We start from the raw sequence: 12,890 nt of genomic DNA on the forward strand, positions 1-12,890 counted from the left end.
AAACTTGCTCCCATCTCTACACAGAATCTCTGGAGCTCTGGATTCTTGGTCACCTCTTTTACCAAGGCCCTTCTCCACTGATTACTTAGTTTGGCTGGGTGGCCTGCTCTAGGAAGAGTTGTGGTTGTTCCAAACTTCTTCTATTTAAGAATGGAGACCACTGTGCTCTTGAGAACCTTCAATGCTGCAGAATTTAAATTTTTTTTATTAATTTTTTTAAATATTCTTCCCCAGATCTGTGCCTCAACACAATCCTGTCTCTGAGCTCTGCAGGCAATTCCTTTGACCTCATGGCTTTGCTTTTGCTCTGATACACATTGTCATCTATGGGACCTTGTATAGAGAGGTGTGTGTGCCTTTCCAAATCATGTCATGTCAATTGAATTTACTACAGGTGGACTCAAGTTCAAGTTTTATGTGTCATATACACAACCAGTCCAGCAATAAAGGTCCAGAAATATCTCAAAGATGATTAACAAAAATGGGATACACTGGAGCTAAATTTCAAGTATCATAGCAAAGGGTCTGAGTAATTATGTCAATGTGATATTTGTTTTTTTTTCTTTTTAATAACTTTGCAAACATTTTGAAAATCCTGTTATTACTTTATCATTATGGGCTATTGAGTATAGATTGATGAGAGAAAAAAATAAACAATTTTAGCGTAAGGCTGCAACAAAAAAGTGAGAAAGTCCAAATACTTTCTGAATGCGCTGTACGTTACAACTGCCTATAGCCTTTTCCATTATTCAAAATCAGACACGTACACATTTATTGAGCACTTACAAGATTGGGATGAAGTAAGTCTGGGATGAGTTTTAGGACCCCTCTTAAATATAGTGAGGTACAAGAGCAAAAAACATCATTTAAAAGGGAGAAAACAATGAGAACTATAATAACTTGAAAATATTTTGAAAACAATGCTAAATTATAGAGGTTATCATCCATTGTAGAAAAATCCGTGCCTGTTTGGCTCATGACCTCAGAATCATCGGGAGAGGGTGCCTGAAACTCCAGAAAAAGTACCTAATACATAGAACAGTCAGCCTATATACCAAACAGGGGTACAACTTTTCTAGGTCTGTTATACCAAAAATCTGTAACCCAGGAGTTGGTAAATCGGGGTATACTTGCATTTAAGTTATGAGCTTCATATTTTAAAGTCAAAGTAAACATTGTCATTCTCATAATATGTCTAGGACATACATAGGAGTGAAATAGCATTTCTCTTGGCCAGGGTGTGAGCATAGAGGACAACATATACTATTACTAATACGCAATGCTAGTAATATTACTATACTATGTAAATTATATATAAACTAAAAACATTCTGGGATCAAGTGCAAGTTGCACCAGCATACAATGTACTACATACTGTATATACCTATGCACTAATAAAATATGTAAACAGAAGAAAGATATATCTCATCAAGTGAATGAATGGGCAAACATTTAAATGCAAAAGAGGGCAGGAGTAGACTGAAGTCAAATAAGTGAAGTGAAGTGGTGCAGGGTGTGATGGGGCACAGAGAAAGCTCAATGCCACTCAGTCATTAAGAGGTCACCCTTTGACAGCATGAGGTCTCATTGTAGAGTCTGATGGCTGCTGGTAGACCAGCCTGTTGGTGAAAGTTCTGTTTTTTTTAGCTAATATTGATTGTAGAAGATATGAGTCATGGTCCATGATGGACTGGACTTTATTTAGAGTAAGCTTTCTTCAGCTGGCAGATGATGGCATTCTCCACTCCAGTGAGGTCCTGATTGACAAACTAGAGCGGGTCCACTGCAGACCTGAAATGGGATTTAAGGTGTGCTAGGACCAGCCTTTCAAGGGTTGTTATGATATGTGATACTAATTTTCCAGAACTAAAACGTTGAAAGCAGTTTCCAAGCCAGGCTCAGAAATGTACGGTAATCAATGATAGCCGAAGGAGATCCACAATAGGGAATCTCTCACATGGATCCAAGCTCGATTGTTAGACCAGCTTAGAACAGGAAAAACATGACCTTGAATGCATCAACCAGGCTGAGTATCTGAATGTCACAGACAGATTTTGCAGTATGCATCAGAAGACAAAGCTTTGGCTAAAGGTTACTGTGGAATATGGCACCGGTGCGTGGCGACGTGTTGATTGCTGATCCTCACAGCAGCTTAGGTCTATTCGAACCTGCACTGCTAGATACGGGAACAGCTTTTACCCCACTGCTGTAAGAGCATACAGTACAACACTCACCAATGTGTCACCTTTTGCAACTAGAGTTGGACTGTTCCCTCCAAGCACATCATCACATTACTTGCACCTCACTTTAAGTATTCTCAGTTTTAAGTACTCTTATGTATTGTTACTGTTATTTATTTTTATTGTTATTAGCATGGGTTGGCCCGGGTCCTGCTCTCTGGTGGTTCTGCGGTTCGAGTCCCACTTGGGGTGCCTTGCGATGGACTGGCGTCCTGTCCTGAGTGTGTCCCCTCCTCCTCCAGCCTTTCGCCCTGTGTTGCCAGGTTAGGCTCCAGCTCCCCATGACCCCGTATGGGACAAGCAGTTTCAGATGATGTGTGTGTGTGTGTGTGTGTGTGTGTGTGTGTGTGTGTGTGTGTGTGTTATTGGCATTATTTATTGTTTTGTCTTTGTGCAGTACTATTTATTGTTTTATGTTCATAGTCTGTGGGGAAGCACTCAGACAAGAATTTCGTGGTACTTGTACTTATCACAACAAATCTTGAACTTGACTTGTCCGATTGACCACATTTAAAGGAGAATATTCCAGCTTTAGTCAGCACCTGTTGGACATGCAGAGACAAAATCTGCATTCAAGATACTCTACAGAGGACAGTGAGTTATAATCAAAAAATTACTTAGAGCAGAGCTCAAAAAGATTCATTTGAGCCACATTGAGATTGAGGTAGGCTATAGACAAATGCAACAGGCACTGTACTGACCAAACATGGTCTAAATTAATTAACAGATGTTCTAAATAAATTGCCCTTTTTACAGTAAATATGCACATTACCAACAAAAGTAAGCCATGTTATCTCACAAAACCCCAACACGTTCCCAGCAGTTGAAATGGATGTACACAATGGTGGAAAAGACTTCATTTTTATTGTGGATCACTCTTTGATTTAAGGGAACTGAAACCTCTTCATAACCTGACTACACAAACAACCATCAGATGAGGTAAGGTGTAGTTTGTCAAAAATAAGCTACCAGACATGGCAATTTCAGACAGTGCGCCTCAGTTTGACATTGGACAGTTCTGCCAGTGTACTAGCGAATGGGGTTTTGAGCATATCATGTCCTGGACAGCCTCAGGTAGTGCCTGCTGGGCAGAGAGTCCATGCACAATAAGATACCCAATTTCTGAAAGCTTTCATTTCAAATGTAGCAAATGTATAGGTTACTTAGTGTTCTCATCTGAGGTTAGGCCATAATATCTTGGGAAAAGATATTATCATAATAGCGTGGGGAAAATGCCCTTGCATGCCTTATCAAACCCTGGATAGACTCCATAGACACCACAGATATCCTCCTTTGCCTCACGGAGGTTTTGCTGTACGCAGGGGTTGCGGTCATACGCTCCACCACCATGCCAAGAGAAATTTCTCAGATTCAGAAATGGGAAAAGAAAAGGACAGTGAACCTGGTCTGGTCACTGAATCAGGTGCAAACAAGAGTGGAAACTCACATTATCCAAAATGACAACATATTGGGCTTGCTCTGGTTGGCCTGGCTCCCCTTTCTGGTGAAGAATGTTAATGTGCAGCTGATCTAGAAACTGAAGCAGTTGTCCCCTGTTCTATGGACCCACTTTAGTATGGCGGTGGAGGATGCCACAATCACTGATGGTTGCACATATGTGATGCTGCCTCCCCTTTGGCGTTGAACTTCTATGATAGCATGCTGACCAATGATGTTGCACCCCTTTTGCGCCTTTTTGTTAGGTTGAAGCCTGCCTTGTCAATGGAGATGTACTCATGTGGGTCAGCCATGGCACCCAGCTCAAAGATTCTCTGCAAAAAAGAATTTACATCAAGTACAGTACTGCAGAGTACTACTGTAATGTAAAGCACCAAAATGCAGTTATTGTATTATATTGCTGTACAGTACTGTATTGATAGGCTGGAGAGATCGACCATGCTATAAAAATTCTGTACTGTATAGAATTACCTAAGATATTGGAATTGTTGCTCTTTAACTCACTTTGAATTTCTTTCAAAAGGCATACTGTACAACTGCTTTGTCCTTATGTGGCTCTTCTGAAGGATCGGGTCAATGGTGGAAATGTTGATGCTGTCAATTCCTTGAAAGACTACCTGGTCTTCAACTATTCAGGCTTGAATTTCCCTTGAAATGGATGGCATTGTGGGCAATGAGCATGTTCACCAGGGTAGTTTTCTGCTCAACTGTGAGAAGTCTCCACCTACCTCCAGTAGATGGCCGCTTCTCAGTTCTGCAAAAATGAATTTTGACCATTACTGACCTGTGGTCATCCACTTCAGCACTGTGGTAGAAACTACCCTGAGAACAAAGTGGAGATTCACTCTATAAGCACTACAATCTTACATGTATTACAAGGCAAATGACTGGTTTTCCTTTCTGAAAATACAGAAAATGGGTAATGGCTTAGGCTGGGTTGCACTAGCTGTCCAGCTTCTTTAATAGCCCACCCATATATGAGCACACAATGAACTCAGGTGGTATTGATTTCATCTGAGATTACTTGATGCCATTGTTTTACTCTTCTTCTCTGTTGGCTTCTAACTTCAGCATTGTTAGGATCCATTGTTCCAAAGCACATCGACATACCTTTAGGCCCTATTTATTGACCCTGAAATTCTGATTGGCATGTTAAGGATTTTGAGACTTTTTGCTTGCATCTGGAGAAAGGCGTCATCTTTGAGTTTAGGTTGTGATGACTTGTCTTTGAGTTTGAGAGCATTTGTTGAATGTGTTGTAATAAGCATATAGTGTAATGACTGATTTATCTGGCCACTTTTCTGGAAGGTTTTACAGAAAGAGTTTTGAATATTTAAACGTGTGGAAACAGGTGACTAGTGATTATGGTTATGGGAAATGTGCGTGTGTTTTTGGGAATAATGTAAGACTTTCATGCCCACTACCACACCCCAACACCTGGTACCAATAAACACAGCGATGTATAAAAGGTACCAATCCATTGCCTTCCAGTTGTAGAATCTCAACAGTGACAACTGTCCTCTCAGTCCTGTCTACTCATTCCTTACGACTTGCTCCTTGCTCCCCCTGCCCAATTCCATGTCTCCCATGGTTATGACCTCTTACTTTCTCATTTTGACCACATCTCCAAATCCTCACCAAACCAACGTTTGCCAGTCAACCTGAGCCTTTGCCTGTCCCCAACTATGAAACCTACCTTGTTCCTCCTGAGTGTAATAAAGATCTTGCACTTGGGTCCAGTATCTTGTATGTTGAATCTGAGTCATAACAAAGTGTAGGAATTTTTGTGCTACAGGAACCAGTTTTTGTGTCTAAGCATTTGGGAAAAACTATATAATATTCAGATCATCTCAGCCTTATTTTCTTATTAATCGTATAAAAACATCCAGTAATGCTTGTTTAGACAAATGTTCCTTATTAAACAAGAACAGATAACCTTTCTCTGATATACAATTGAGTCAGTACTGTTTACATTTAAATTCTATTCAGTTTATGTTTTTAGCATGCTCTTCTCACGCAGTGACACAGAGCACTAAACAAAGGCATAGGACAAATAGATAGTTGACTATATAATAAATTACTATAGTTACAGTTCAGTTTGGTACCTGTAACTGTTCATTAAAACACCAATTAGTATAATTGCATATGCTTCAGGAAAGTGAGGATACTGTCTGCAAACAAATTTTGCATTTTTTTGGAGGATTTGTTGTTTTATTTTTATGAATTATCACACGCACACATTTTCAGAACCGCTTGTCCCATACAGGGTCACGGGGAACCGGAGCCTACCCGGCAACTCAGGGCATAAGGCTGGAGAGGGAGGGGACACACCCAGGACGGGACGCCAGTCCATCACAAGGCACCCCAAGCGGGACTTGAACCCCAGACCCACCGGAGAGCAGGACTGTGGTCCAACCTACTGTGCCACCACGCCCCCCACTATGAATTATCAGATTTTGAAAATCTAAACTGATTGGTCTTTTTAGTTATTTGGCTAGTGTTACTTTGTGTCCGTGTTTTCTTATTATAGGGCAGTCAATAATGAAGCAGTTATAGCTAATGACTCCTCTCACCTAAAGGTTTTCTGTTCTAATCCCACTCCTACCATTGCTGTGTTGCCTTTGAGAAAGGCACTTATCCTGAACTATTCCAGTATAAATACCCTGCTGCTTAAATTTTTCAGCTTAATGGAAAATTTGTGATACAACTCATAGTTATTTGTAACAGATAGAATAGTGGTTAGACCTGTCATCCTCAAGTTCAAATCTCAGCTCCTGCTGTAGTACGCCTGGTCAAGGTATTTACTCCAAACTGGTCCAGTAAAAATAACCTTTCTGAATAAATGGATAAATAATGGTAAATAACTTTGTGTACACACCGAAAATTGAAAGCTGTCTTGGACAAAGGGATCAGCTAAAACAAAAAAAAAAATAATACCTAGCAGACTTTTTTTCCTTTTTATTTGATTTGTAAAAGTGACAATATTTAAATATATTTGCAGTATTTATTTCATTTGTTGCAGTTACATTCATTTAGGTGACGCCTGTAGAAGTTGACATTATGTGTTACCCATGTACACAACTGGGTGAATTTGCTGGAGCCCCTCTCCCAGTTTGGGGGTCACAGCCCTAAGTGCTCCTATTACCACTGGGAGCACTCTGGACTTCACCTTCCACATCTGTTCGAATTTTTCCTTCAGGCCTTGGTACTTGATCTTCTCATGCTCCTTCTTTCTGATATTGCTGTCGCTTATAAGTTAAAAGTTGTGGGCAACAGGGTGGCACAACAAGTTTGGTTGGTTCCTCACAGCAGCTAGGCTGTGCTTTGTATGAAGGTTCAATGCTAGCTTAGTGTGTCTGAAATTCACGCATTTTTGTAGTGTTTGCATGGGTTTTGTCCCACAGTCAAAAGATACATATTTCAAGTGAGCTGGACACTATAAATTGTGCATAGTGTGGGTGAGCATGTCATATACTGTACGTAGCTCTGCTACATATATTGGTCAGTGATGTTTGGGGTGATGTATCAATCACTCCAAGTCAACTTTAACAAAGGTGTAAGCTGAATACTATAGCAATGGGGTCACTACAGCACTTTGTAGAACAGTGTCTGGTTAATGTTAAAACTCTTTACTGTAGCTGTTAATATTGCTAGTAGTTCAGAACATTAAGAATCTTGATTTGAAGTCATTTTAGTAGCTTTTTCACCTGATTTGTATTATATATGTTGCAGTTTTATACAGAGCCTATAATATATGTATATATATATATACAGTGGCAACAAAGAGTATATGAACCCTTTGGAATTAGTTTTCTGCATTAATTGATCATAAAATGTCATCTCATCTTCAAAGTCACAAGTATAGACAAACACAATGCGCTTAAGCTAATAACACAAAAACTAATCTTTCATGGCTTTATTGAACACATCTCATTAAACATTCACAGTGCTATGAAAAAAGTGAGCGAACATTTGGATTTAGTAGCTAATTGATCCACTTCTGTCAGCAATAACCTCAACCAAGTGTTTCTGGTAGCTGTGGATTAGACCTGCACAACATTCAGGAGGAATTTTGAACCACTCTTCATTACAGAACTGCTTCAGCTCAGCCATGTTCTTAGGATGTCTGGTGCGAACAGCTCTCTTGAGGTCATTCCACAGCATGCCTGTAAGATTAAGGTCTGGGCTCTGACTGGGCCACTCGAAAAGGCAGATTTTCTTTTTCTGAAGCCATTCTGTAGTGGATTTGCTTTGATGTTTAAGATTATTGTCCTGCTGCATCACCCAACTTCTCCTGAGCTTCAGCTGGTGCACAGCCACCCTGATATTATCCTGTAGGATATCTTGATAAACTTGGGAATTCATTTTTCCCTCAATAATGGCAAGTGGTCCAGGCCCCAAAGCAGCTCCAAATCATGATGCTCCCTCCACCATACTTAACCACTGGGAGGATGTTTTCATGTTGATATGCGATGCCCTTTTCATGCCATACATAGTGCTGCATGTTCTTCCCAAATAACTCAATCTTAGTTTCATCAGTCCACAAAACATTTTTCCAGTAGCATTGTGGAGTGTCAAGGTGGTCTTTGGCAAACATCAGGCACGCAGAAATGTTTTCTTTTTTTTGGAAAGCAGCAGCTTTCTTTATGGTGTCCTGCATGACATAGAGCGCTTTAACACAGGCATAACGCAAGAAAAACAGATACAAAAAAAAAGATAGTCAGCTAATGGCTACCATAATAGAGTACTTTTATAGAGCTATAAGTATGCCTACTGGCCACTGGGGAAAGGAACAAAAACTCCCAACTGAAGACTGAGGGAGAAAAAAAACCTCTGGGGGTCCATGGACCAGTGGTTGCCCACCCCTCCTGGGTATTCTAGATAAGTAACAATTGTAAGCCAGTTTAACAAGTAATAATGATATTGTTGCTAAATTGTATCTTGGATCCCCAGCTCAGCATGGAATGTCTCATTTGCCATGGCAGTTGGTCATCATCATCAGTCAGCATGGGTGGGTCAATGTTTTCCATAAACTCATAAAAGAAATGTTAACCAGTTCCAATGATTTCTTCAAGTCTTTAGCTGTCACTGGTTCTTTTTTTTACCTCACTGAGAATTGTTCAATGTGCCATTTGAATCATCTTGGCTGGACAGCCACTTCTAGGAAGAGCAGCCAGAGTAGTAAATAGTCTCTTTTTATAGACATTTTATCTAATAGTGGACAGATGAATATCTAAGCTCTTTGAGATAACTTTGTAACCCTTTCCATCTTTATGCACCGCAACAATTCTTGATCGCAGGTCTTCCAAGAGCTCCTTCTTTGCGATGCATAGTTCACATCAACAAATGTTTTTTGTAAATAACAAACTCGAACTGTTTGAGTGCTTTTTACAAGTAAAGGAGCTCTAAACCACACCTCCAATCTTGTTTTATTAATTGGACATCAGGTTTGTCAATTTCCAGCTCTAATTAACCTTTGTTTGTTGAAGTCATTAGCCTAGGGTTTCACATACTTTTTCCAACCTATACTGTGAATATTTGAATATCTTCAATATTTACAAGAACAAAACAATAATTTGTGTGTTTGTTCTTGTGTTTGTTGATTACTGTAACTTAGACGAACATCAAACCAGATTTTAAAAATAATTCTTCATACATGAATGCAGTGATTTTCAAAGGGTTCACATATTCATATATAATAAATATATATAAAACTCAAGTACATCTTTGTGAGAGTAATTTTTTTCTTTAAATTAACAGTACTTTTACTTGAGTACTTATTTTGGGCCACTACTCATCTCTACTCTGCACAGTTAATACATAACGAGATTTCACTGTGAACTACATTCCTCGTTCAGCTGAAACGCAACTGTGAAGCTCTTCAACACTCCCGAACGCCTCTTTCCTCCATTTTGGATCTAAGTATATAACTTATCGCTGTCGCGATCATTTGCATCGCAGTCTCCGCCTACGCGGCGACTCTTTATAAGATAGTTCTCCTGACACGTACTTCCTTTCACTTTGCGCTCGCTAACTGCTGTTTTACTTATTTAAAGTCCCCTCCCTGCCAGTGTTTCGGACGCCAAGGTATGCCATAAAAATGGGCTATCGATTTTTAAAAAAAAAAAAAAAAAAAACCCGACTTATTTTTAAAACAATTTATTACAGCGCCATTTGCACGTAGCCATTGTTTGAGCGAGTTCGCCGAAGATCAGGATGTAAGCATGTTGAAGGGATCCATTTTTCACATTCATGTCTAATCTTTACCCTGGCTCTCATAAAATCCAAAGTGGCAAGGTGATCTTGTAAAACGGCGGACGTGTTGTAACGTAATTGTAGGCTTTCAGTGTATTAGTTTGTATATTATATTGAAAGTACGGAAGGAGACTGAAAAGATACTGTCTGTAATGGTGGACACGGAACATGGCCGCTTCCGATACGGGAATACTCTTCATACATGGTTCCTCTCAGACAAAGTCTTTCAGTATTTATATTGTATGTGAAGTATTAACTGCGCTTCTCTCCAAAGCGACTTGAGCGCGCTTTACTTCAGTAATTGTCCGTAGTTCAGTGTAGGAAACGTTATTGAAGTCGCTTGGAGAAAAGCGCAGTTGATCTGAATATAATGATTCAGATACATACATACAGGATTTCAAGAGTCACTTTGATTTACTTTTGGTGGTAAACAAATCAGGTATTTAATAGTAACTGAATTAAACCACTGTAAAGACCTAGAACCACAGCAAATTCCTTATGTGCATCAGCACACTGGCCAATAAAACTCATTCTGATTCTGAAGGGATTTGTTGCTTATGAAAAGTCAATGGTGATTTGCTGTTTCAGATTCTGCACTCTTACACTTGAGATATATTGGGACCTTCATTGACTTTTTCTTCCATGAAAAACATGGAACCAATCATGAAGCATGTTTGTTTGTCAACTCTGTCAATAAGCTGGTATAATGCAAAGTTGTGATGGAGCTGATCACTGTACTTTTGGCCATACTGTACTTTAATAGCCCTTGGCTCTGTGACCGGCCAGCTGTCCCATATCCACTAGCGGATGTTCAGGGAACCTCATCTGCTGTTCAGTTGGGACTTCAGTAAAGAGTCTTATTTCAGTTTACTCTATCAGCAACCCTAAATATAACAAAGGAAGTGTCTTTTCTTATGTGCCATTCTAATTTTTGTTCCAGAACTATGGCTGGAATCCAGGAACGCACCTTCATTGCCATCAAGCCTGATGGTGTACAGAGGGGTCTTATTGGAGACATCATCAAGCGCTTTGAACAGAAGGGATTTCGACTTGTTGCCATGAAGTTTGTCCATGTAGGTGAACAGAAAATGAAGTTAATGCATTCTGTGAAATCCTCCTCTCAAGAGAATTCCTGTTATGAAGCGGTGAAGTTGCTATTTTTTCCTTAATGAGGTGCTAGCTTCCAGACAAAACTACCTAGCATTAATGGTGAAACAAAAAGGCATTTATAGGCATGTAAATAATACCAATACCATTTTATATTTTTGTATTTTATTAGAAAAAGAATTTAGCTGGTGTTCAGGGTTATCCTTTTCCCTTCATCTTCATTGTCAGTCTCCCCTTGTCTTGGTGATCCAGAGTTGCATTGTATTTTTAAACGTGATTTGAATGTCACATAAAAGAAGCAACTACAGAGCTTTTATCTGTTGGGGTAAATCCATACTAACAATGGCAAAGACATCTTTAAGTCAGTTTTTGTTTTTTTAAATCTTATTTTGAAAATTATTTTAACCTATACCTGTGGAGCCTGCATTTCAAAACTACCATTGTATTAAAACTGCCCATTTTATTTTTAAAGACAGTATATGTATTCATAAGCGACAGCTACAACAGTAGCTGTTTTTTGTTAGTTATATGACGCCTGTGTGCTTAAAGATGCTTTTTAGGGTGTGTTTGTGTGAAAATTAATGGTATTCTAGTCCATCACAGGTCAATTGCACGTGTGCCTTATGACTGTAGGATATGTTCCAGAAAACTGTTGCTGTACAGGAGCAAGCATTTAATTATAGTGGATAGTTATTTAAGCTGGATCTTGAAACCTTTTATATCTGAACTGAACCGGGTCTCTCCCCCACTCCCCCGAAGGCCTCTGAAGACCTTCTGAAGCAGCATTATTATGAACTCAAAGACAGACCGTTCTATCCTGACCTAGTGAAGTACATGAATTCTGGTCCTGTGGTGGCTATGGTAAGTGCATCAGGTTCCTTCCTTTATAGACATGTGCCCTTAATGTATTCCCTTTGCTTTGTTTCATGCTTTTACAGTGCTGTTTATCCTGTGGGAGTACTTATTAAACTTATCTGAAAAGATTTCTACTCTTTGGTTAGGTTTGGGAAGGCCTTAATATTGTAAAGACTGGTAGGGTAATGTTGGGAGAGACTAATCCTGCAGACTCCAAGCCTGGCAGCATCCGTGGAGATTTCTGCATCCAGGTTGGCAGGTCAGTAACTCCCCCCCCCCAAAACATTTTTATTATCATATAGTTCTGTGACTAGAGAATTAAGATTCTTTTTGTGTGCATATTTTGTTACAATAGACTAATTGCTGCATTCCCTGATTGTAGGAACATCATCCATGGCAGTGATTCTGTCGAAAGTGCCAATAAAGAAATCAACTTATGGTTTAAGCCTGAGGAATTGGTGACTTACAAGAGTTGTGCCCATGACTGGCTATATGAGTAAAAGTCATGTGTTTCTGCCACAAGTCATTCTCTGACCAGCCGATCATTTCTTGTGGATTTTGCTAGAATGCTGTCAGATTTTCGCTGGAAAACATTTGCCAATAAATTTTTGAAATCTGAATTTGTATCAGATGCTTTTTCTTTTGAAGTCACTCTTAACCCTAAACCAATTTTCTAGTTTCATGAGTTTGGTAGTCTTAGAATAGTAGGTCCTTAGTCTGCAAGACCTTCCGTGATGCTTGAATACGTGCATTCTATGCTGACAGCTGTTATTTAGCACAAAGACAGTTTTCAGTAATTCTGAAATGCATAACTGTGGAATTGTTTCCTCATTTTAAAATGGATGTAATGCTGCAGCTCTCAACATTGTAGCAATGAGATTGTTTTGGAAAGTATGAAGTAAAACAATTTTTTTAAAATTAAATACATAACAAAAACATGAAAGGTTTGTCATACATCCATATTATTAATATTTA

General features: G+C 39.3%; 1 protein-coding gene across 2 annotated transcripts; it reads left to right on the forward strand.

Annotated features, from left to right (window-relative positions):
• Positions 1-9,653: 9,653 nt before the first annotated feature.
• On the forward strand, positions 9,654-12,535 carry LOC108932941 (nucleoside diphosphate kinase). 2 transcript variants are annotated; one of them, XM_018749665.1, is made up of 5 exons: positions 9,654-9,785; positions 10,894-11,026; positions 11,820-11,921; positions 12,062-12,174; positions 12,298-12,535. In XM_018749665.1, exons 2-5 carry the CDS (start codon positions 10,898-10,900, stop codon positions 12,413-12,415), a joined length of 462 nt encoding a protein of 153 aa, XP_018605181.1. In that variant the 5' UTR covers positions 9,654-9,785; positions 10,894-10,897; the 3' UTR covers positions 12,416-12,535. The 2 variants fall into 2 exon arrangements, with proteins under 2 accessions (XP_018605181.1, XP_018605182.1); XM_018749666.2 differs by lacking the exon at positions 9,654-9,785 and adding an exon at positions 9,825-9,916.
• Positions 12,536-12,890: the final 355 nt, after the last annotated feature.

The sequence above is a fragment of the Scleropages formosus genome, chromosome 5 (assembly GCF_900964775.1).
Source record: "Scleropages formosus chromosome 5, fSclFor1.1, whole genome shotgun sequence".
NCBI classification, from domain to species: domain Eukaryota; kingdom Metazoa; phylum Chordata; class Actinopteri; order Osteoglossiformes; family Osteoglossidae; genus Scleropages; species Scleropages formosus.